Genomic DNA, 25,603 nt, shown 5'->3' on the forward strand with positions numbered 1-25,603 from the left:
TTTAGATTTAACTAAAACTAATAAATATCATTTAATAAATACTATATAAGCATTTAAAAATGACAAAAAATTACTAAAATTTCAACTAAAATTGAAATGAAAGCAGAAAATGAACAATTCAAAGTAGTAAAAGAACTAAAACTAAAACAAATAACGAAAATGAATAATTCAAATCTAAAGTATTATGATTTGAAGTAGTAAAATAACTAACACTAAATCAACTATAAACAAATAACATTGAATAAATAAATACATACATTTAAATATATATATATATATATATATATATATAATGAAAACTAATAAAACCGACAAAAACACAGAACAAAACTTTAACTGAAGTTAAAATGAAAACAGAAAATGAATCATTCAAATCTAAAACATTATAAGGGCAATATTTCAGAATGACAAAAACACAACAAAATTACTAAAACTTTAACTAAAATTAAAATGAAAACAGAAAATGAATCATTCAAATCTAAAATATTATAAGGGCAACATTTCAGATTTTTGTTTAGTTGAATTTGAAGTACTAAAATAACTAAAACTATATCAACTAAAACTATTTTAAAAAAAAAATTATAAATACTACATAAATATATTTAAAAATGACCAAAACTAATAAAATTACAAAAACACACAACAAAATTACTAAAACTACTTTAACTAAAATGAAAGTAAAATCACAATTTGTGTGTGTGTGTGTGTGCGTGTGTGTGTGTGTACTTGTTTTTGCTACACAGGGACCAAATGTCCCCACAAGGATAGTAAAACCTGAAATTACAGTTCCCACAATGTTAAAAAATGATTAAAAATAGTAAATGATGCTTATCTGAAAGTGTAACGATGCAAAGATGTTTTCTGTGAGGGCTAGGTTTAGGGTTAGGGTTGGGTTAGGGGATAGACAATATCGTTTGGTCAGTATAAAATCTATAGAAGTCTATGGAAAGTCCCAACAATTCACAAAAACAAACGTGTGTGTGTGTGTGTGTGTGTGTATATAATTAAAATTTAAATGAAAACAAAAAAAATAAATCATTCAAATTTAAAATATTATAAGGGCAACATTTCTGATGTTTGTTTAGTTGAATTTGAAGTAGTACAGGAGCTAAAACTAAAACACTATTAGAAAACATTTAATAAACACTATATAAACTTATTTTAAAATGATCGAAACTAATAAAAATGACAAAAACACACAACAAAATTACTAAAACTATAACTAAAATTAAAATCAGAAAATGTAACATTAAAATCTAACTCAAAATATGAACAAAAATTATATCTCAATGATTCTAAAATAACACTCGAGTTATTTTGGGGGGTGAAAAAACACATTGAAGATCTTATTAATGCAGTTGTTTCTCATTACAGTGAGCTAAACCTGAGACTTGAGTTCGCTTTTTCCAGTGTTTTTTTCTAAGAAAAAAAAAAAATGTGTGTCTCCTCTCAAGTTTCAGAAAATAACCCATTACCTCAATCTTTTACCAGGATATCAGTCTGAAAACAACTCAAACACTTCTTATCAAATGATTTAAGCATGATTTTGCACCTTTCCGAATTGACTTACTGAGACAAAGTTGATCGTTTAATGACGTATAACTCGTTCGAATGTCTTGAGCACTGAAAGAGCAATTAAAGTCAAACCACAAACATCCTTCTTTAAACCTCAAGAAATTTTAATTACAAAAACTTTACAATTCAAAATGACACTCAAAAACAAAGAAGAGTCTAAAAAAATCCTTACTGGAGTCACACAATCATCATGTAGAGAAATTAATCTAGAAAATGCTAAATTCGAAGCAGCGCTATGTGAGGTTTGCTTCCTCATCTAGATGTCTAACTGCATAAATTCTGAATGCTGCTGCTTTTGTTCCTCTGTTTTTATGAAAGCGTCTGCTAAATGCATACAGTAGACGTGTCTGTGAGTGTAGCGTTGACCTGAGCGTGTTAATTCGTCACAGCGGATGCTGACGGTGCGGTTCGGTCACTTCCTGCGGAACAGGTTCTTGATGCTGTCGGTGGCCGGTTCTGCCATCATCCTCATGGGCTGGTTCTTGAGTGCCGCCTCACGCATGGAGTGATAGACGTACTCGTTCTGTTTGAACATGCGCAGCTCCATCTCTGTCTGCATGCGCATGGCCTGGTGGGAGGAGACAGGAGCTGTCAAACGCTACCATACAAACACATGCTCTTTTTCAGTGACACAAGCTCAACAAGTGCTTTTCTGGAGCATAAAAGTCATGCATATGTTGCCTTCAAATGAACCTGGGAAGCTTGTACTGTGTATCAGAATTAGGCGTTCATTTTTTGACATATAATGCATTGGAATAATCTTTGTATCATGTTTTCTTACTTTTTATTAGTAAAATATATAAAATATATATATATATATATATATAATATTACATTATTTTTTAATTATTTTTAATGATTTAATCACATTTATGCATAGTATCTAACAAAATCATCTATTTCGCATACAGTAATGCATATAAAATGGATATATTACAACATCATGAAGTTAAATTTCATTTTCATTATATTTCATATTTTATTATTAAATATAAATATTTAAGATTATACTATTTTAATATAATTTTCATTTCTATTATGTATTTATGCATGCATCTAACATCACTTATTTTGCATAAATTAAACAACATATAATTTTTAAAAAATCATTTTTATTATATTTAATATTTTTTATTGTTAAAATTATTTTTATATAATTTCCATTTCTATTATTTATGCATGGTACCTTACAAAATCATTTTTGTTTTGCATAAAGTAATGCATATAACAACATCATGCATTCAAGTTTGGAAAAATCCTTTTTGTTATATTTTATGTTTTTATTGTTAAAAATATACTATATATTTAATATTATATTAGTTTATATTCTTTTCATTTCTATCACTTACGCATAGTATCAAACAAAATAATTTTTTGAAATGCATTTTACATAAAGTAATTTGTATATATTTATATGTATATATTATAACATAATGGATTGATGCTGGAAAAATATTTTAATAATTTGTATTAATTTTTATATATATTTTTTTAATTTATTATATATATATATATACATATACATATATATATATATATATATATATACACACACATATATATGTATATATGTATATATATATATATATACACATATATACATATATATATATGTGTGTGTGTGTGTATATATACACATATTTAATATTATATTGGCAATTTATCCATGGTACCTTATAAAATAAAGTAAATCTTACCTTGTCTTGCCTATAAGCTAATTTCTTGCTAAAACTACCTAGAAAGCCATAAAAACATGTTTGTTATTTGAAATAAAATAAACTTAATACATTTTTATTTAATTTTTTAAAATTCAAGTTAAAGTACTAAATAAATAAAACTAAAATTGAAATAAAATTAACAAAACAAAACATAAAAATCAAATAGATATATTTTAAAAAACTAAACTAAAATGACAAAAATACAACAAAATTACAAAAAATTTTGTAACTAAAATGAATGTAAAACTCAAAAAAAGTAAAACTAATATATAACTATTAATCAAAATAACCATACAAATATTGTTTATTACAAATGTATGCGTGAATGTATCTAGCAATATTAAAATATATTATTAAAATAATATTATATTATATTATTATGTTATATTCATAACACATTTCTATTACTTATGCATGGTATGTTACAAAATAATTTATTTTTATTAAAGAAACATTTTTTATTATATTTTTTATTGCTAAATATATATATTTAATATTGTCTTTATATTATTTTCATTTCTATTACTTATGGATAGTATCAAACAAAAACTTTTAATGCATTTTGCATAAAGTAATTTGTATATAATGCATACATTATGACATCATGCACTGAACTTGGAAAAAATATAATTTTTTATTTTATTATTTTTTTTATTTTGTCTTTTTTTATTAATCATTTTATGAATTTTTTCATGAAAATTTAAACTTTTTAATGAGTTTGCTTTTTCCAGTATTTATTCGGAGAAAAAAAGAATAATTTCATGTTGGTCTCTTCTTGAGTTTCAGAAAATAACTGAATATTTCAAACGTTTACTAAGATATCAGTCAAAAACAAAACAAAATGACAAAACGTAACTAAAATGAAAGCAAAACTTAAAAGTGAAACCTAAAATACTATTAATCAAACTAATTAATTAAAAAATAAGTAATTAAAAAAATTGAATAAATCTTGATGAAAACCACAATTGTATATTAATTAAATTGCTCTGAACTTGTAAAAATTATATTTCCAATGCCACTGAAGGCCAAATCAATATGAAACAGGTTTGTACCGAAATGAGGGTGAGTAAATGACGAGAGGACTTAACACAGTCTTTAACAGGGTGAGTCTGATGTTTACCTCCAGGTCTTTGGTGATGGGGTGTGCTGGGCCGTGTGTGATCATCAGGATGGCGTAGGCCTTGCAGATCATGCCGTGAGCGATCTCTATGAATCCGGCCTGCCAGTGCGTCACGCCGGCCCTCATCGTGGCCATTCCCAGCTGAGCGTTATTGGGATGGTACAGTTTCCTGATTCAACACACATACACACATATATGAAGGTGTCTTTAACCAGGCATGACTGAGTAAAGCTCTCGCTCACAGGCGTGTCACTCACATGTATCCCTCCACCATTTTACGGGCGTAAGTCGACGCCTCCTCGAAGAACTGCAGGTATGAGAGCACCTCGCTGAGCGTGCACCACATGCGTAGCTGATAGATGTGTGTGTCGGCCAGAACGTTCTCCTGCTTCTCCACACACTCGCGGCAGATCTTCACCACCTGCACAAATGCTCACATTAAACACCTGCGCTTTTATCTGCTGCGGTGCAGATCGTCTGTGCGAAAACTCATCAATACCTCGTTGTAATTGGCTTCTATCCGGGCCTTCTCCATCTTTTCCAGCATCGTCCGGCTGTATTCTGTGATTTCTTTCACCTTTTCTTCTGGCACCTTCACAGCAGAAATTAAATATAACATTAAACCTGTTATTTCATCTAGTTGCCTTTGACATTTCTCTTTTTTGTTTAATTTTAGTTGAAGTACTAAAATAACAAACTAAAACTGAAGACAAATAAATAAATACATAAATAAATAAAAAACATACAGATCAATTTAAGAAAACTAAAATAAAATGACAAAATAAAAATAAAATAAAAACACAACTACTGTTCAGCTACTACTATGCATAATTTTAAAATTCATTGAAATTAACTGATTAATTGATTCCCTGAATGAACCAAGTCATTCAGACTTCCCAATTCTTAACAGTAATTTAATAAAAAATAAATAATTAAAATAAAAAATATTTTAAATAAAAAACAATAAAATAAAAATTAATTAATACTTTAATTTAATAAAATACACAACATCCTAATTCATGTAAATACATGAACAGCAGCACTGAACCAACTATTTGGTTTACTGAAGTGAAATGAACTTATTTATTAATTATAATACATATACATACATACATACATACATATATATATATATATATATATGTGTGTATATATATATATACACACACACACACACACACACACACACACACACACATTTAAACAATCTAAACAAAGATTCTAAAAAAAAAATCTAAAAAACACCCTAATTTATATAACTGAATGAACAGCAGCATTTAACAAATTATTTGACAGAAAAAAAGGTAAAAAAAAAAAAAATGGTTTCTTAAAAAAATAAATAAATAAACAAAGTTACTCCATTCAGTCAGACATCCAATTATTAAATATAATTTAATAAATAGCATAAATAAAATAAATATATATATATATATATATATATATATATATATATTTAAAACTAGATAACATCCTAACTAGCATTTAACAATGGCAGGAGTATTCAGTCTCAGTTTGCAGTTGTGGACACAACACATCTTTCTGAATAAAATAGAATCTGAACACTACAAACACACACAAGTGTTTCAGATGAAGAAATGGCCTGTTCTCTTGTGTCTCATTATAATGTTACTCTATGGGTCAGTAATACGAGCCTGCGTCTCAGACTGGAATTCTGCTCCTTATCTAGTGGACTGACTGAAGGACTGCTATATTTAACAGCACTAATCTCTCCAGACCCACAGGACAGCAGACGGACATGTGACACGTGTGAATGCTGGAAACACACTCATATCTGACCATTCATTCATGTGTACTTCTGTTACGCTTCACTGACTGCACACGACACTACGTAGTGTACACTGTGTCATCATTATTCACGTTCAAGCTTTACCAAACCGTAAGACATTTAGCAGCGTATCTGCTTTTATGATGCTTTCATAGGACTTTCTTGTTTTTTATGGCTGTCTACTTTCTGCTCTCACTGACTCTGCTCTCATGAGCAGCCTCTTTTTGTGTTCTACACACGTCATGCAGGTTTGGCAAGTAAACGATAACAGAATTAACATTTTTGGGTGAACTATCCCTTTAAATCCAATGCAGTACTGTGAGTTTAGCAGTATTTATATGATATGGATGTATAGTCATATTTATGCCACAGAATAAAAATATTTAAAAAATAGTGACTTTTTAAATCTTAGAATTACATACAATTGCAAAAAGTTATAAATAATTATAAGAGTATACAGCTCACTTTGTTTTTTTAAAATTCTATGTTTACATTCTTTTTTAAGGAAAAAAGTCAGAAGTGTAAAATGTAAAGATGTCTGGATTCATTCAAGGTGGAAAAATTGTCATCCTTTTGATTATTTTTATTTTTTATTATTTATTTTTTTATTATATACTGAATATTATATTAAAATATTATATTCCATCACTTATTTATGCATGGAATCTCACAAAATAATTTATTGTGCATAAAGTAAACCATGAAATTTGAGTGATTAACTTTACATTTCCTGCCTATCCATTTATTTCTTGCTAAAACTAAAAAATAAAACAACAGTTTAGTAACAGTTACTAAAGTGAAAAAAACTTGCAATTAATTTACTTCATCTGCCTGCTATTGATTTTTCTTTTTTTTTCTTTACTTGAAGTACTAAAATAACTAAAATTGAAAAGAAAATTAAAAATTAAACATTTTAAATAGATTTTTTTAAAAATATATAACTTTAAAAAAAAAATATATATATATATATATTAAAAAAATATGTAATTAAAATGTAAAAATTAAATACAATAAAAAACAGAAAAACCAATAAAAATGACAAAACACAACAAAATATTTCATCTACTTGCCACTGATACTTCTTTTTTGTTTAGTTTAAGTTGAAGTATTAAAATAACCAGAAGTAAAATAAACATGAATTAAAAATTAAATATATTTTAAATATATATTTTAAAAATATATAATTAAAATTCAATTAAATATATTAAGGAAGAAGAAAGAAAAATTAGGAATGAGAAAAACACAACAAAAATATATCTCCTTTCCACTGATATTTCTTTTTTATAAAATATATATAAACTATATTTTAAATATATATATTTGTTAAAAATCTAAAAAAAATTATAAAAATAAAAAATGAAATATATTTAAAAAAAACAAAACAGAAAAACTAATAAAATGCTAAAAACACACCAAAATATTTAATCTACTTGCCACTGATATTTCTCTTTTTTTAGTTTAAGTTGAAGTACTAAAATAACTAAGTGAAATAAAAATTAATACAAATGTAATAAAATGTATTCTAAATATATTTTTAAAAATATAATAAAAATATATATTTTAAAAATATGTAATTAAATTTTAAAAATGTAATATATTTAAAAAAAACAGAAATAAAAATGACAAATGGTCTTTTTATCTCACAATTGCAAAAAAGTTGCACTTCTGAGTTTTTCCTCAAAGTTCTGAGATTATGTCTCTTCTGAGAAATAAACTTTGAACAGCGAGATTTAAACTCAATATTTAGTCAATAATTACGAGATTTAGACTTAATATTCAAGAAAACAGTCAGAATTGCAAATTTATAACTATAAACATGAAATTCTGAGAAAAAAGTCAGAATTTTGAGATAAAGTCAACTTTTTTTTTTTTTTTTTTTTTTTGCTTTTTACTTTTTAGGGCAATTTAATTCACCTTCACTCCATCCACCTCTGCTCCGGCCATCTTGAGGTCGTCTTTGATTTTGTTGGTGCAGTGCTCGCAGGTGCAGTCGAAGAAATACTGCTGCTTCAGCAAACGCCTGCGATCTTCAGACAGGTTCAGAAAATCCACGTACGACACAGTCACTTCTTCTCCGGGGTTGATCTTTCCCAGAGCTCGCAGCTCAATTCTGCGACAGAGACGGAATCAGTGGGCTTTTGACGGAAGAGATTAAAAACAAACAGATGACAGAGGACACAGAACTAGTCTACTAGTCCTTCAGCAGATCTCACAACCAGATCTTGCCTCAACAGGCCCTCCAGATCAAGTAAGTTCACATAAAGAAACACTAACTAGGCTGAAAACAGAGTCGTTTTGTATATAGACCCACATGATGATCATATACAACATCTTAGCTTGATCTGACAGCAGACACAAAAACAATGGGTCTTATTCACTAGTAATTGCCTGGATTATTCATATTCACATTTATACATCGTCCTCAAAACCAGTTCAAACACAATAATGCTGTATATATGCATATTTGCGTTTTTATTCAGAGAAACTGAAATAATGCAGCTTTTTTTACTCTTTCACTGTATACAACGAAATATATTGTATATGTATATATATATTTATATATGTAAATTTATAATTAAATTTATAATAAATTTTAGTACAAACGTTTTGGATTTCTTTATTAAAATGTTTGTACGCAGAATTTACACACAAATTCACTGCCCAAATATTTTCTTACTTAGTTTTAATGGAAAACAAGACAAAAATACTATTCAATTTTTTTTAAATCAAGATGCATTTACTCGAGAAGTCTTTTTTATTGAAAAAAAAAAATAAATAAAAGTTTGAGATTAAAATAAGAAAAAAGGGTCTGGGTTCAAAAAACTTTTTTTTTTTTTTTTGTTTTTTTTTTATTTAAAAGCCTTAATATCTTAAGTCACTTTGCTTCTCAACTAAATGTATTTTAAAACATTTTCTGAAAAATGCATAAAAAGTAAATTAATGCTTAAAACAAGAAAAATGTCTACCAATGGGCTCAGAAAAATAGTCGTTTTCCCACGTTTATTTTTTAGACCCCCACTGTTAAATATTTTTCTTGTTTATGCATTTGCTTAACTTTGATACATTTTTTTTTAGAAAAACAAGTCTATCTTAAGTCATTTTGCATTTACCTGAGAAGTCTTGTTTACTAAAAACAAAAAAATACATAAAAGATTGAGATCAAAATAAGAAAAAAGTCTGCCAACAGGATCAGAAAAATAAAATATTTATTTATTTATTTATTTATTTTAAAAAACCTAAATATCTTAAGTCGCTTTGCTTCTCAAGTAAATGTATTTTAAAACATTTTCTAAAAAATGCATAAAAAGTAAATTTGAAACAAGAAAAATGTCTACCAGTGGGGTCAGAAAAATAGCCGTTTTCCCAGGTTTTTACCCTCATTGTTAAATATTTTTCTTGTTTATGCATTTGCTTCATTTTGATACGTTTGTTCAGAAAAACTAATTGGATAAAAATTAAAAATTAGATAAAAATACATAAAAATTAAAATAAATAAATAAATACGTCTATATGTACAGCACTGCAATGTAAATGTAAATTTATCCTGATTTAAGAATGTTTATATATTTGTACTGAAAAAAAAAAGACAAAAATAATTTTTGCGGTGTTTGTATGAGTGAATGAGACCCAATGCCACACACAGACAAACCTGACAAATGTTGTTTGAGACGAGTGCAGGAAGTCGTAAACTCACATATATTTGCATATTAAAGGGTAATTAGTTGTGGAAGCTGTCAAGACAGAAATGTGCTGGAAGAATCTGCTATTAGGTGTGAAAGAGATTAGAAGAGACAACAAAAGGACCAACCACCCATCAGCACTCGCCATTACAGCAAAACACCTCAGTGAGCGTCTATATCACAGCGCTGGGCTGTTTACTCATCATTACAGGGATATTTCAGACTTTTATTTTAAACTGTCATCATTTATTCACTTTCATGTCACTCCAAACCTGCTCGACTGAGTTTCTTCAGTGGAACATACAGTATAAGGATTCAATGAAAACATGAGCATGAGTAAATGATGACAATTTAACTCACCTCTGCATGGAAAGCTGTTTTAAAGTTTAATTTTGAAAAACATCTGTATTTGATTTTGGGTTTAGCCCAGGTTGTCGTGTCATGTTTTTTTGGCTGTGTTTGGGTAGTTGATTATGTGGAGTGATGGATGTGATGATAGAAAGCGGACAGATGAAGATCTGAAGAACAGAGGTAGAGCTGAACGGACCCACCTCGTCTGAGAGTGATACATAGTATCGACAGCCGACTGACTGAAACACAAAGCAAGAAGCCGTTTGCAAGCCACCGATTCCCAGGATACTGTTATCAATCAAATCCTGCTGTCCTTTTCACATTAAACAGTGAATAACTGCATGAGAAATCAATGCACTTCATTATGCACGCTATGTTTGGAGGTGGAAATTTATTTTATTATACATACACATTAGCATTCAAAAGTTTGACGTTGGTACCATTTTATGTTTTTGAAAAAAACTTCTGCTCACCAAAATTTATTTCATTAAAAATACTGTAAAATTGTGAAATATTATTACAATTTGGCTGATCTCCCAGGCTGGTTTTAAAGCAGTTTTGGCCACTTTTTAGCTGGTCAATCTGGGAGACCTGCTAAAGGACCAACCAAGTATAAACCAGCTATTCAGTAAATCAGCTGGTTTTAGCTGATTTTTTGTTTTGTTTTGATTTTTTGCTAAACCAGCTGGTATTAACTGCTTTTAAACAGTTGTTTTACTAAATCAGATGTTTTTAGCTGTGGATTTTTTTTTGTTAAATTAGATGGTTTTAAGCTGGGTTTTAGCTGGGTTTAACTGGATTTTAACTGAATCAGATGGTTTTAAGCTGGTTTTAGCTGAGTTTTTTGCTAAATCAGCTAGTTTTAGCTGATTTTTTGTTTGTTTTTTTTTGCTACATCAGCTGTTCTTAACTGCTTTTAAACTGTTTTTTACTAACTCAGATGTCCTTAGCTGAATTTCTAAGACTTTTCTGTTTGCTAAATTAGCTGGTTTTAAGCTGGGTTTAACTTGATTTTAACTGAATCAGATGATTTTAAGCTGGTTTAAACTGGTTTTAGCTGGGTTTTTTGCTAAATCAGCTGGCTTTAGCTGTTTACAAGATCAACTGACTTGGTTTAGATGGTTTTACCTGCTTTTAGCTGTTTTTTTTAGCAGTTTTTTGGTAAATGATAGGGTTTTCATTTTATGACCAGGTTTTAGCTGTTTTTTGTTTGTTTTTGTTTTTTACTGAATCAGGTAGTTTTTTGCTAAATCATCTGGTTTTAGCTGGTATCAGACATTTTTTGTTAAATCAACTGGTTCCAGCTGATTTTCTAAAACTTTTTTGCTAAATCAGCTGGTTTTAAGCTGAGGGGGTAAATGATCTGGTTTTAGCTAGTTTTTAGCTGCTTTAAACTGTTTTTTACTACCTCAGCTGTTTTTAGCTGAGTTTATAGAGCAGTTTTTTTTACATTATACATTACATTTACATTATAATTATCACATTTTTTAATCTTTTGTAAATTATAATTTTAATATATTTTGTATATTATAATCTTTTTTAACATTATAAATGTTTTACTGTCACTTTTAAGTAATTTAATGCATCCTTGTTTAAGAAAAATATAAATTTCTTTAAAAAAAAAAGACTGACCCAAAACTTTTGAATACTAGTGTATCTGATGTGAATGATAAAATTGATAACATTAAAATTACACTAAAAGTAATTCGTTTCCCTGCATCAGAAGTTGTTCTCTGTGTTCTTTCAGTTGAATCGTTTTGACCGAGAAGCTCTTTTCTGCACATCATGTGCTGACTGACATTTCACAAATGTGATTAGACCAAAATGAATGTACATAGCAAACGCTAATGATCTCTGTGCCGTATGGCACACACAGGTCGCAGTATTTCGGTTAACCTAAGCTTTTCATGGAAACCTTGAATCACATGAGCTGCATGGTTATTCCCGCCTCTTTCAGTTCAGACTATCACTTCCTCATACCATCTTCTCTCTGATTCCTCCCCCACCCACGTTACTTTCACCTGTCTGCTCTCACGCTCCACCAGAGGATGTGAAGACCGACGCTTCTCGACTTACTTGCCGTTGTTGAGTATGACGGTGCAGTTGGGCCAGCAGTCGTGATTCACCAGACACAAATTTGGGAACAAACCGACGCCGACGGCCTGCAGACCTCGCTGATCGCTCACCATGAACCCGTTACAGTTGATCTGACAAACATGAAAGATGAGTTACAGCACATACGTGTGTACATCTGAACACCTAACGTGACGATTGTAAGTTGACGTACCACTCCAAGGATGTGGGAGACGTTGTCCACCGTGTGCGGTTTGCTCGAACGGGGCCAGTAGTCTAGAAAGTTGTGTATGTCGACTTTGAAGTCCTTGGCGTCTTCTTCAGAGATGTCGTAGATGTGGTCCTCCAGCTCCTCCAGGGTGGTCAGCTGCGTGTCGGAGACCACGCTTCCCTCCTTATCCATACGCCACAAAATACGAGCGGCGAGACTAATGCAAACAACAGATCTCACATCATTTCTGTCACATATTAACATGAATGCTATGAAGGATACATGCACAACATCAAAATATCACATAAAATAGACTTAATGAGCAGAAAAAACCTTAGTATTTTTGTCTTGTTTTCCAGTCCAAATAGCTAAATCAAGATACATAAATCAAGATACATTTACATGAGAAGCAAAATTACTTAAGATATCATGAAAAATTGATCAAAATGAAGCGAGTTTATGCTTAAAGCAAGAAAAAACATCTGCCAGTGCGGTCAGGAAAAATTTATCTTGTTTTCCCTTTGAATTAAATTGGTTTTATGTGTTTTAACTCTTAATTTGGAGATTTTTTTTATAAAACAAGACTTATGACTGACACTAACATATAATCAAGTTAAAAATGAATAAAATTACATACACAATATATTATACAAAATAAGATAAATAAATAAATAATATATTTAGACATGAAATATATAGCAGAATGGATACTGAGTATTTATTCATTTAATTTATTTATTTAAAAAATATTAAATCAAGAATTTTCTACACAAATAAAAATTAATGTCTTGTTTTCAGAAAGGCAAATTTTTGCCTAAAACAAGCTAAATAATCTGCCAATGGGGTAAGCAAAATAATCTTATTTCAAGCAGTAAACTAGATTATTTTTCTGACCCCACTGGCAGATTATTTTGCTTGTTTCAAGCAAAAACTCATTTAATTTTAACTTTTGTTTCTGAAAACAAGACAATAATTTTTACATCCTTCTTGACTGAAGAACTTTTAGATATTTTGGCTGGAAACAAGACAAAAAATCTAAGTAAGAAAAGCATTTTTTGCAGTGTATTGCAAGTATATTTTAGGTATATTTTAAATATTTCGCATTTAAAGACCAATGTTATTTAAAGATCATACAGTTCTCATCAAATGTGACATTAAAACATATTTTAGGCTTAATATTAAGAATTGTAAAAATATTAAAAATTTAAAAAAATTTAAAAAAAGTAGTGCTCCAGATAAAGTTTAATTACAGTTTTTATATCAGTAGGTCTCAAGCGAAATGTCAATAAATATGTTAACAGCCTTAAACTATACTTACACTGCAAAAAATAATTTTCTTCTTTAGTATTTTTGTCTTGTTTTTTATAAATATCTAAAAATTCTTGAATCAGGATGCATTTAAGTAAAATGACTAAAGATATTATGTCTTGTTTTCTGAAAAATGACCCAAATTGTGCTTAAAACAAGCAAAAATATCTGCCAGTGTGGCAAGAAAAATAATCTTGTTTAGTCTTGGATTTAAGATTTTTTGCTTACCCCATTGGCAGATATTTTTGCTTTTTTACAAATTGAATATTTCTTTCAGAAAACAAGACATAATATCTTAAGTCATTTTACTTGTCAAGTAAATCCATACTGATTCAAGAATTCTTAGATATTTATACTAGAAAACAACACAAAAATACTAAGGAGGAAAATACTTTTTTGCAGTGTAAAATAAATTAATTTTAATTTTAATTTCAAGATTACTTTTTTGTTAGGGCGTGCAATTTTTTGAATGAAAAAGCATTACTTTTTGGATAATTTTGGAAATATTTAATTAGAAACGTGAAACAAGGTGAAAAAAATAAAATCACAAATGTATGAAAATAATAAAAAATAGTTTGTTAGCAAAGTAACATTAACCCTTGTGTGACCTTTTGGACATTTTTGTCCTTTTCAGTTTTTTTTTTTTTTGATTGGTGGCATTTTTTTTAGTTTTGGCCTATATAGCAAATACTCGCTTTATTCCTGTTTTCTGCTTTTGCATATTATAGAGCCAACTGGATAAATAATGCAGCTATAATTGTGTGGGTGTGCTGGTATGGATGTCAGATTGTGGTTTGTATGCATGTCATAAAATAAATTGTGTGTGCTCTTGTAATATTTGAGAAAAGAAAAAAAAAACTCTACTGCAAATCACAAATCCAACCACAGTGTGCACCAGTGGAGTTTTGCTGGCATCTAATGGGGAAAATCTGGTACTACACCCAAACAAAATCTTCCTGAAAGCTCATTTTTTGAGATATCAACCTCAAATTTGGAACCCAACTTGTTTAGATTAATAGATTAAGAGATAGGCTTTGATTTTCTAGCAAGTTTAGAGTTCAACATATTTCATTAAATTCATATTTTATATAAAATATTGTTCATAAAGAATTTTCATAATTTTCCTTATTCTGGTCAGAGGCCAGCAGGACGTGCAACTCATGCTTTTGGACATAAATCTTGAATGTGCATTGATAACACAAGGTCATTAAGTGTTCAGGCTCCTACCGGACGCTTTCATTGGGTGCTTTGGTGTAGCTCTTGATGGCTGCACACTCCTGCTTGTGCTCTTCCCAGGCAGCGCGCTGACACGTTTTATCGCAGTAATGTGCAAACCTGCACTGACCGCAGCGCTGCAGCTTCTCCTGCCGCCGGAAGCAGCTGTGACAGATGTTGGCGGCGTGACTGCAGCACAGAGAACACATACAGTAATGTTTGATTAGCGCATTCTCTCAACATTCCAAGAAATAGTCCAGAAAAACATTCCAAACACTTCTAGTAGTATTTTTTTCCCCTTGTTTTGTAACCGGTGACCCATTTATCTCATTCTTTCATGATGAATCATACTATTTTTTAAGCAGCAAGCTCTATTGGAAAACTGATTCTTCATGGTGAGCTAAAAAGATTTGTGAATCTAATCTTGATTTTACAGGCTGTTCTTAGACGGGTTTAGGTTTGGAAACGCCACACCAATTATCTTAAAGTTATATATAGACCATCAGCAGCCACAGAGCACATGACACCACTGAATTGACCCCTGAATCAATCATAATCACTGATGTACCTTCATAGATTTTAGTAGTTTTGAATTACACTAAGAAAATTACACTGTAGTATTTATTTTAGAACAATTTTCACTTTGCTTGTAAATTTCACAAATAATTATAAAGAAACACATTGAATTAAATATGGAATTTTTAAGTAAAAAATAGTTTTGGAAACACTTTACAGTAAGGTGTCATTTGTTAATATTTGTTAATGTATTAACTAACATAAACAAACAATGAACAATACAGTTATTGCAGTATTTATTAATCTTTGTTAACTTTAATAAAAGTAGCTGTTCATTGTTCATGTTAAATCACAGTGTATTATCTAATGTTAACCAACACAAATTTTGACTTTAATAACACATAAGTAAATGTTGAAATTAATATTAAATAAGACTAATAAATACTTTTTTTACTCTCAATTTAATTTTAGTGAAAGTTTTGGTAATTTCATTTTTTTTTAATGTTTTTACAAAATATTTAAATACATTTTTAGGTTTAGTCTACTCTAGTTCTTAAAGTTAATTTAAGTAAAAATGAGAAATTTTGCCTTGGCAACTAGCTGAAATAAAATACACAAAATATATTTGATTTGACTTGATTTCAGTTACTTTTTACTTGATTTCATTTAATGAATTTTTTAACGGTTTATTGTATTTTGTTCATATTTTATTTCAGTTATTTCAAGTAATAGAATGAAATGGTTCTGTGTATGAAATGTGCAATATAAATAAACTTTTTGTTATATTTTATTTTACTTTATTTTATTCCAATTAATGAATTTAGGGGTTTATTTGATTTTTTTCATATTTTATTTCAGTTACTTCAAGTAATAGAATTATTTCTTTTTATGGCTTTATTATTAATAATTTATTCACTTATTTTACATTTCAGGTTTTTTAAGCAACACAAATCTTTGGTTTAAATGGTTTTAATTTTAGCTAATGGTAATGATTCAGCTGTGCATTTACTAAATGAACGAACTGCACTGTACTTTATGTATTATAATTTTTTTTTTAACTGTTTTCGTAAATTTTAAATACATTTTTAAATCAGCCTAAAATTTTAAATTCTTTGCTTTTATTGTAGTGCTTATTATTTTTATTTTATTGTAGTTTTATTTTGATTATTTATTTATTTCCTTATTTTACATTTCAGGTATTTCAAGCCACACCAACCTTTATGGTTTTAGTTTTAGCTAATGATATTATGATCATAATACAGCTTCACCCCTTTCAACTCTTTAATTTCTCGCCCTTTGTGTTAACTGCATCTCAATCACATTGGTTAGAATTTTTTTCAGATCATTTCATCTTCATATCTGAAATCTGTTACATTTTATATGCCGCTTATGCTCTGGAGCAGGAATATTGCAGTCAACTAAAACTAAACCTAAAACCATAAAAAACTCTAACAACCTAAAATAAATACATAAATGTGAACTGAAATAAAATAAAATATAAAAGGCGACATTTCTCATTTTAATTTAGATTATCTTGATGTACTAGATTAACTAAAAGTAAAATAAAAATGAATGAAAACTATAGAAAAACACAAAACAAAATTACTAAAATGAAAGATGCAATACACTGATTGAACACTAGCGTAACAGTATTACATTTTGAGCAGCAATTTCATATAATCCATCACTCATCTCTCCATCATGTTTCATTGGGCTCTTACCTGTCAAAGACAACTGAAGCGAAAGGTGGTTCAGCGAACAAAACGTCTCCAGCCCAGACCTCTTTGATGGCCCGCAGACCTCTGCCTTTCCCTGGAGAGTCAAACACTTCCACAAACTCCATGTCTGTCGTCTTCACTGATGCCAATGAGCTTCTGTATGGCAGCTGGGATTCACCAGCACTTACTAAAATAGCCGAAGCCTCCAGCTGTACCATGTCGGGGTTCAGCAGGGGGGTGTGGAGGTGTCGGTGCGAGACCACAGACGGGACGCCTGTCAATTGGTCCAGAGCTTTGTGAAGAAAGCAGAATGTATGGCGTGCAACACTTACAGCTGGATGAGATTTAACACTCTTACAGGTGTCAAACATTCACACACTTTTCATATAAATGCACATTTTACCTCAGCGTAAAAGCCTCGTTCTGGGTCCAGCAGGATATTTTTGTCCCTCAGTTGGAGCCGCCAGTCAAGAGAGGAGAAAAGACAGCTGGCCAGCCGCCGGGCCGCATGCGTTCCAGCACTTTCCTTCCCCCCGACACATTCTGGGTCCTTCGGACACAAATCCAGAACCATGTTATAGAAGAAAAATGTGAAATACTTGACTAAATCAATTCACAAACACTGTGATGAAACAAACTGTCTAGCAACACAACTGGTCAAACATTTGGACACATTTACTCAGTAATGACCACTACAGAAAGAGAACAGAAGAAAAATATACTATATGAGATGAGAATATACTGTTTAAGAAACAAAACAACATCATTTGTCAGGAATATCAAGAGCAACCGTATTCTGTGTCCTCCTGACCGGCACATGAGAACACACTGACATCTTATTAGGGACGGATATTAGATAAATGGCACAAGCGGCCATCTTCAACGCTTGTTGTGTTGGTTTAGACTGATAATATATTTCACATTTAATTATTACTATAGTTCTGCTTGTGCACTTAATGAAAGAGAATCTCATTTCTCTCCTGTTCCGCATTTACACTTCTGCTCTGGCTGTTATTCTGCTTCACTCTTTTTGTGGGTTCCTGTATAATAAAATGCTTGTCTTTCTCGTTTGAAAGTGTTTTGGATGAAACTCAGTGTCATTTTCAAAGAGTTACACTGCCGGTAAAAAGTTTCATATCATTATGATCGGTTGATGTTTTTGAAAGAAGTCTTTTCTGCTCAGCAAAGCTATAAAAAATGCAGTAAAACTGTGAAATATTATTTTAATTTAAAATAGCTGTTTTCTATGTGAATATCTGTTAAAATGTAATTTATTTCTATGATGAAGAGCTAAATTTTCAGCACCATTACTCCAGTCTTCAGTGTCACACGATCCTTCAGAAATCATTCTAATATGCTGATTTGCTGCTCAACATTTATGATTATTAGCAAAGTTGTGCTGCACAATATTTTTGTGGAAACTTTTATTCATCATGAACGCATTAAATGGATCAAAAGTGCCACTAAAGACATTTATAATGTTACAAAAGATTTCTATTTTAAATAAATGCTGTTCTTTTGAACTTTCTAATGATCTGTGAATCCTGAAAAATAAAATTTATCACAGTTCCCACAACTACAGATACAACACGCTGTGCTACTTTAAAAAAAGACCAAAATACTGTAGATTTGTAGTGTAGATTCAGTATAAACAGCTGAGATCAGCACCAGGCCATCATAAACCAGTCTAGACTAGCACAGAACCAGTAAAAAACAATGTGGACCAGCTCAGAGCTAGAATAAACTATTCTGGACCAGCACCAGACCACCATAAACTATTCTGGACTAGTTCAATGTCAGTATAAACAAGTCTTGACCAGCATAGAACCACTATAAACCATTCTGGACCAATACTAAAACACTATAAACTATTCTGGACCAGTTCAGAGCCAGTATAAACCAGTTTGGACAAGCACAGAACCACTATAAACCATTCTGGACTAGTTCAGAGACAGTACAGAAAAGTTTGGACCAGCACAGAACTAGTATAAACCAGTATAGAGCAGTTCAGAGCCAGTACAAACCAGTCTAAACCAGCACAGAACCAGTATAAACCATTCTGGACCATCACAGAACCACTATAAATCATTATGGACCAGCTCAAATCCAGCATAAACCATTCTGGACCACTTCAAAGCCAGTATAAACCAGTCTGGACCAGCACAGAACCAGTATAAACCATTCTGTACCAGCACAGAACCACTATAAATCATTCTAGACCAGCACAGAACCAGTATAAACCAGTACAGACCAGTTCAGAGCCAGCATAAACCAGTCTGGACCAGCACAAAACCAGTTTAAACCAGTCTAAACCAGCACAGAACCAGTATAAACCATTCTGGACCATCACAGAACCACTATAAACCAATCTCTACAGCACAGAACCAGTATAAACCTGTCTTGACCAGCTCAGAGCCAGTATAAACCAGTATAGACCAGTTTAGAGCCAGTATAAACCAGTCTGGAACATTTCAGAGCCCGTATAAACCAGTCTAAACCAGCACAGAACCAGTATAAACCATTCTGGACCAGTTCAGAACCAGTATAAACCAGTCCGTTGTTGTGATTATTATATATTATTATATATATTTTTTATGATTATTTTAATTCCTTTTATGTAAAGCACTTCGAATGCCCGTTGTGTATGAAATGTGTTATATATATATATATAAACTTTGCTTTGCCTCGACCACATGAACAAACAGCACATGCTATACTTTTCGATCATGCAGAACTCATCATGTTTTACAGTCTCACGCATGATTTAACAGCATTACTCTCTTTTTATGAATGATCTTTTGTGACTCAGTGCATGAAACAGATTAGTTTCTCTTGTAGTCACTTGATATAAAGCGCCACACACTGCTGAGATGCATCATCACCCGACATCCAGTTTTATCTGAAGGCTTTCCGCAGCATCCTAACATGGAAGACGTGATCTCTCAAGAGCCTGGGGATCTGGGAAGAGCTCTGTGCATCATCACAGGTGCGTCCAAAGGCTACGGCCGGACGCTGGCGTTCCAGCTCAGCTGCCTGCTGAAGCCCAAATCCGTCCTGATGCTGGTCGCCCGAACCGCAGACCAACTGAACCAGGTAAAGGAGGACATCATAACCCTGTACGGCAGACAAAACAAACTGGACGTCCGCTGCGTGCAAGCAGACCTGGAAAAGAAGGAAGGCGTGGAAAAAACGGTTCATGCAGCTAAAGAGACTTCAGTGACTGAAATGGACCACTTACTTCTGATCAACAACGCAGGTGTGCTGAAGTTTTTATATTTTATTTACATTTTTTTATATTAAAACAAATTATTAAAATATAATTATTAAATTATATTTAATTAATTAATCTTATTTTTTTATACATTGCAACATATGATTTTCTTGCTGCTTTTGTCTTTACATATTTACATATTTAAATATTTATAGGCCAGAAAAAAAAACGCTGGAGTTTGTATTGCTCCGCACAAAAAAAAAAAAAAAAAAAAAAAAGATTTTCTTACTCAGTACTTTTGTCTTGTTTTCTAGCACAAATATCTAAATAAAAAAAATTACAGATGCATTACAGTACTGTACTGTTAAATATGTTATATATCATTCTTAATTAAAATTTTTATTAATTTATATATTATTTATTTTTATTTTAAAAAAAAATTAAATTAATTAATTAGTTAAATTGTTTAACTAATTTTAGAATAATAGAAAGGAAAAATAATAGCAATACAACACTTACTAAAATTTATTTTTAAATTTAATTTAAATCAATAAAACGTTAATTAAAACAAATCTACTTTTAAATTTAATTTATTTTGTACTACTTTATTTTTTATTTAACTGAATTTTAATTGTTTTGTTTTTTTTTACTATTGATTTAGTATTTTTGTCTTGTTTTCCAATCCTAATAATAAAAACATTCTTAAATCAAGAAACATTTACATTTTAGTATTGTACTTTTAGATGTATTATTTATTAATTTAAATGTAATTTAAACTTATTTTTAATGTAATTCTTTAAAAAATATTTTATTTACATTTTTAAATTCAAAACCCATAATTTATTAAAATATAATATTATTTTTTTATTATTACATTAATAAATTAATTTTAATCATTGCAAAATATGTTTTTCTTACTACTTTGTCTACTTTTCCAGTACAAATATTTACACTTTCTTAAATATACACATTTACTTGAAGCAAAATGGCTTTATCAAGTTATCAAGGTATTAAATTTATCAAGTTTTCTGAAAAACGCATCAAAATTAAGTGAGTTTAAGCTTAAAACAAGTCAAGGAGGCCAGAAAAATAAACTTTAGTCAAAAGGAAAACAAGATTGTCACATATTTTCCTTGTTTTAACCGTAAATTTGCTTACTTTTAATAAATTTTTAGAAAAAAGGACGTTATATCTGAAGTCATTTAGCTTTTACAGTAAATGTATCTTGATTTAAAGATGTTTAGATATTTGTACTGAAAAAACAAGACAGTTGTTCGCGGTGAAAGTTGATCTTTCTCTTGTAATGTGAAGAACGTGTGCAATAGTTTGTTCTCTTTGGTTTCAGGCTCTCTGGGCGACGTGTCTCGCTTTGCTCTGATGTTCACGGATCCGGCCGAGGTGAACCGTTACCTGTCCCTGAACGTCAGTGGTGTGCTCAGTTTGACGGCCGGCGTCTTGCAAGCGTTTCCTCGTCGACTGGGTCTGCGGCGTACGGTGGTGAACATCAGCTCTTTGTGTGCGCTGAAGCCCTTCCCGTCGTGGGTCCTGTACTGCACCGGTAAAGCCGCTCGGGACATGATGTTTCGTGTATTAGCCGAGGAGGAGCCGGACGTACGAGTGCTCAATTACGCCCCCGGTGAGTGCTGAGGATCGCTCTGATTTATCACAAACATACATGCAGAAATGACACTGTTATTCAGTAGAGTAACACTGCTTCTGTTTGTTAAAGCATTTCCCAAATTTTGCTTCATGAGCTAACAATTAACAAAATTATAAAAATGTTAAGTTCCCGTAAATAAAAATAAATAAATAAAAACAAAAAAATTAAATTAAAGCACTTACTAAAAATGCTAAATAAATTAAATAAATCATTAAAGTATTAATAAATAAATAAATAATATAAATTATTAAAATAAATTATTAAAAATAAAACATGAAAAATGAAATCATAAAAGTGTCAAATTAAAATAAATTTTAAAATAAAAACTGAATGAATACTGACCTAAAATTAACTCATTAAAAAGATAAAAATTAAAATAGCTATTTCGGGAAAAAAAATCAAACAATCAAATAAACAAATAAAATTAAATCATAAAAATGTCAAATTAAAATAATTTAAAATAAAACAAATTTAAAAACACATTAAGTATTAAATCATCAAAAGATCATAAATTAAAATAAATATTTTTTAAATATAAATGACTAAAGCAAAACAAAAAATTTAATTACAAAAACACATTAAGTATTAAATCATAAAAATCAAAAATTAAAATAAAAACATTTTTAAAATATAAATGATTAAAATAAAACAGGAAAAACAAAATCATAAAAATGCAAAATTAAAACATATTATTTAAAAATAAAACTATTAAAATAAACACATACTTAAAATTAAACCATTTAAAATCTAACAATTAAAATAGCTATTTTGAAAATAAAAACAACTCAAATCAAATTTTTCAAATTGAACCATCCAACAAACAACTAAAAACGAACAAACAACAAACACTAAAAATGAAATCATAAAAATGTAAAAATAAGACAAATATTTTTCAATTTTAATTTACATTTTGGTAAAAATGATGAAATATTAACTCTCAAAATAACATCTCAAGGGGACAAGTAAATATTTTAGCTCAAAGGTGTTTGGATGACAAAAAACAGTGTGGGACAATGTGACACCAGAAAAAAAGCACACTGCTGATAACAGACAGATAACTGAGAGACAGGCAGATAACAGGCTGATGTGTGCTTCTACAGTGATTTCATAGAGGAAGTTAATCATGAAATGATGAGGGACTCACTGTAATCCGCAGGTCCTCTGGACACAGACATGCAGCTGCAGGCGCGCTGTCTCTCCGGAGATCCGCAGCTGCGCCGCTCCTTCTCCATGTTGTCCGAGGGCCAGCTGCTCTCCTGCGAGGAGTCCGGAGCCAAACTCATGAAGCTCCTGCTGGACAACAACTACCCGTCCGGCGCTCATCTCGACTTCTATGAGCTCTAACGCTTATGGCTTTCATACTGTACATACGTTCACAGATGTTTCTAATGTTATAATATGTTGCTGATAGATTTGTAATGTTTTTTAGGTCTTAAATGAGAAGTCCACTTCCAGAACAATTTACAAATAATTTACTCACCCCCTTGTCATCCAAGATGTTCATGTCTTTCTGTCTTCAGTCATGAACAAATTATGGTTTTTGAGGAAAACATTTCAGGATTTTACTTTTTAAGCACATAAGCTTGTGTAGCACAGGCTCTTATGTGCTTAAAAAGTATAAAAAATGTTATTTTGCAAAAAAAGTGACTGATCGTTTCGCTAGATAAGACCCTTCTTCCTCGGCTGGGATCATTTAGAGCCCTTTGAAGCTGCATTTAAACTGCATTTTGGAAGTTCAAAATCGGGGCACCAGTGAAGTCCATTATATGGAGAAAAATCCTGAAATGTTTTCCTCAAAAACCATCATTTCTTTATGACTGAAGACAGAAAGACATGAACATCCTGGATGACAAGAGGGTGAGCAAATTATTTGTAAATTGTTGTTCTGGAAGTGGAGTTCTCCTTTAAAAATCTGTAAATGTTTTTAGAAATACTTAGTGTTTTTATAGAAGGAATAAATAAATCAATGTTCAGGGATTCATTGTCTTTTACTGTGGCTATGACTCCAGCTGTGTGGAGTTTGATAAAGCAGCTGAGGACATCTAGTGGTGTTCCTGCACAAATACAGAGAAAACACAAGAAATCGGGGTGGAAAGCAAATCACTTCATTTGAAATCAGAGGTAATGAAGAGACACAATGATTACAATGACCAAAGACATTTTAAAACAAAAATCTTGTCATTAATTTTCAGTTTTGTTCAAAATAATTTAATCAATAGTTGTTCAATAACCGAAAAATAAAAGTACATTAGTTGGATTTTTCATTTGACGTGATATGTTTAGATTCAGTTCTAAATCCACAGTTTATTCAGTAACCAAAAATTATTTTATCATTATTTTAACCATTTACTGACATGGTTAGCATTAAGATCATTTATTAATTTGGGTTTGTAATTTTAATATGTAATAGTATAATAAAATATAATCGTATAATAAAATATAATCACTATATTTATGATAAAAACATATTTTGTTTAAAAATAAAAACAATTTAATTAAATATAAAATCATACAAATAAAAAACTTTAATAAATAAATAACTTTAAAATATACATTATTAAAAGAAAACAATTACGAAAAACCATAAAATCATAAAATGTAAAATTAAATCATTTTAAAGTAAAAACAATTAAAAAGAACACTTACCAAAAATTAAATAATTAAAAATGTAAAAATTAAAATAGCTAATTTTAAAATAAAATAAAAAAACTAAAATTAAATACTTGAATTTTACCCATCAAAAAATATACAAATAAATAAATAAATAAATAACTTAAAAATAAATAGATAAAATAAATAATAAAAATTATTAATATAAAACACTTACCAAAAATTTGATTTTTAAAAAATGTTAAATTAAAATGTTAAATAACTAATTTTAAAAAAAAAAAAACACTAAATAAAACAAATGCAATCATAAAAATGTCAAATTAAAATACAATTAAAATTAAACACGAAAAATTAAATCATAAAAATGTAAGTTAAAAAAAAATAAAAAATAAAAACAATTACAATATACAGTAAAGTATAGTATCTGGGTTTTTCATTTCACGTGATATGGTTAGATTCATTTTATATAATTTATTAATTTGGGTGTCCACCTGTTAACAAATAATGATATATAATATACATAATCACCATATTTATAATGAAACCACATTATTAAAAAATCTATATTGATATATTAATTTTAATTAATAAAGTATGATATATATATATATATATATATACATAAACAATTAAATTATTTAAAAATAATTAAAAAGAACACTTACTAAACATTAAATAATCAAAAATGTAAAAATTGAAACAGCTAATTTTAAAATAAAAACAACTAAAATGAAACACTTGAAATTAACCCATCAATAAATAAATAAAATAAAAATGTTTAAAAATTAAAATAAATAATTAAAAAGCTATTCATATAAAACACTTTCTAAAAATAAAATCGTAAAATTAAA

At 29.8% G+C, this 25,603-nt stretch overlaps 2 protein-coding genes across 3 annotated transcripts; one reads left to right on the forward strand and one right to left on the reverse strand.

Annotated features, from left to right (window-relative positions):
* Positions 1-1,655: 1,655 nt before the first annotated feature.
* Positions 1,656-20,242, reverse strand: smyd1b (SET and MYND domain containing 1b). 2 transcript variants are annotated; one of them, XM_051116779.1, is made up of 12 exons: positions 20,154-20,242; positions 17,675-17,821; positions 17,275-17,563; positions 15,050-15,226; positions 12,518-12,731; positions 12,307-12,437; positions 10,431-10,469; positions 8,114-8,309; positions 4,913-5,005; positions 4,671-4,834; positions 4,414-4,582; positions 1,656-2,143 (listed from the first exon to the last, which is right to left on the reverse strand). In XM_051116779.1, exons 3-12 carry the CDS (start codon positions 17,487-17,489, stop codon positions 1,988-1,990), a joined length of 1,554 nt encoding a protein of 517 aa, XP_050972736.1. In that variant the 5' UTR covers positions 17,490-17,563; positions 17,675-17,821; positions 20,154-20,242; the 3' UTR covers positions 1,656-1,987. The 2 variants fall into 2 exon arrangements, with proteins under 2 accessions (XP_050972736.1, XP_050972737.1); XM_051116780.1 differs by lacking the exons at positions 10,431-10,469; positions 20,154-20,242 and having other exon boundaries at positions 17,675-18,440.
* sprb (sepiapterin reductase b) lies at positions 20,197-23,694 on the forward strand. Its single transcript, XM_051116785.1, has 3 exons — positions 20,197-20,527; positions 21,828-22,118; positions 23,299-23,694. Exons 1-3 carry the CDS (start codon positions 20,197-20,199, stop codon positions 23,484-23,486), a joined length of 810 nt encoding a protein of 269 aa, XP_050972742.1. The 3' UTR covers positions 23,487-23,694.
* The last annotated feature ends 1,909 nt before the right edge of the window (positions 23,695-25,603 follow it).

This window comes from Labeo rohita, chromosome 8 (assembly GCF_022985175.1).
Source record: "Labeo rohita strain BAU-BD-2019 chromosome 8, IGBB_LRoh.1.0, whole genome shotgun sequence".
In the NCBI taxonomy this organism is placed as follows: Eukaryota; Metazoa; Chordata; class Actinopteri; order Cypriniformes; family Cyprinidae; genus Labeo; species Labeo rohita.

Bases quoted from the DNA above. Each gene is read 5' to 3' on its own strand.
- sprb (XM_051116785.1), top strand. From the start codon at position 20,197: ATGGAAGACGTGATCTCTCAAGAGCCTGGGGATCTGGGAAGAGCTCTG. The intron at 20,528-21,827 runs GTGTGCTGAAGT...CTTTGGTTTCAG, and splicing joins ACTTCTGATCAACAACGCAG to GCTCTCTGGGCGACGTGTCT. The intron at 22,119-23,298 runs GTGAGTGCTGAG...TGTAATCCGCAG, and splicing joins AGTGCTCAATTACGCCCCCG to GTCCTCTGGACACAGACATG.
- smyd1b (XM_051116779.1), bottom strand. From the start codon at position 17,489: ATGGTACAGCTGGAGGCTTCGGCTATTTTAGTAAGTGCTGGTGAATCC. The intron at 12,438-12,517 runs GTACGTCAACTT...CATGTTTGTCAG, and splicing joins TCTCCCACATCCTTGGAGTG to ATCAACTGTAACGGGTTCAT. The intron at 4,835-4,912 runs GTATTGATGAGT...GCATTTGTGCAG, and splicing joins TAGAAGCCAATTACAACGAG to GTGGTGAAGATCTGCCGCGA.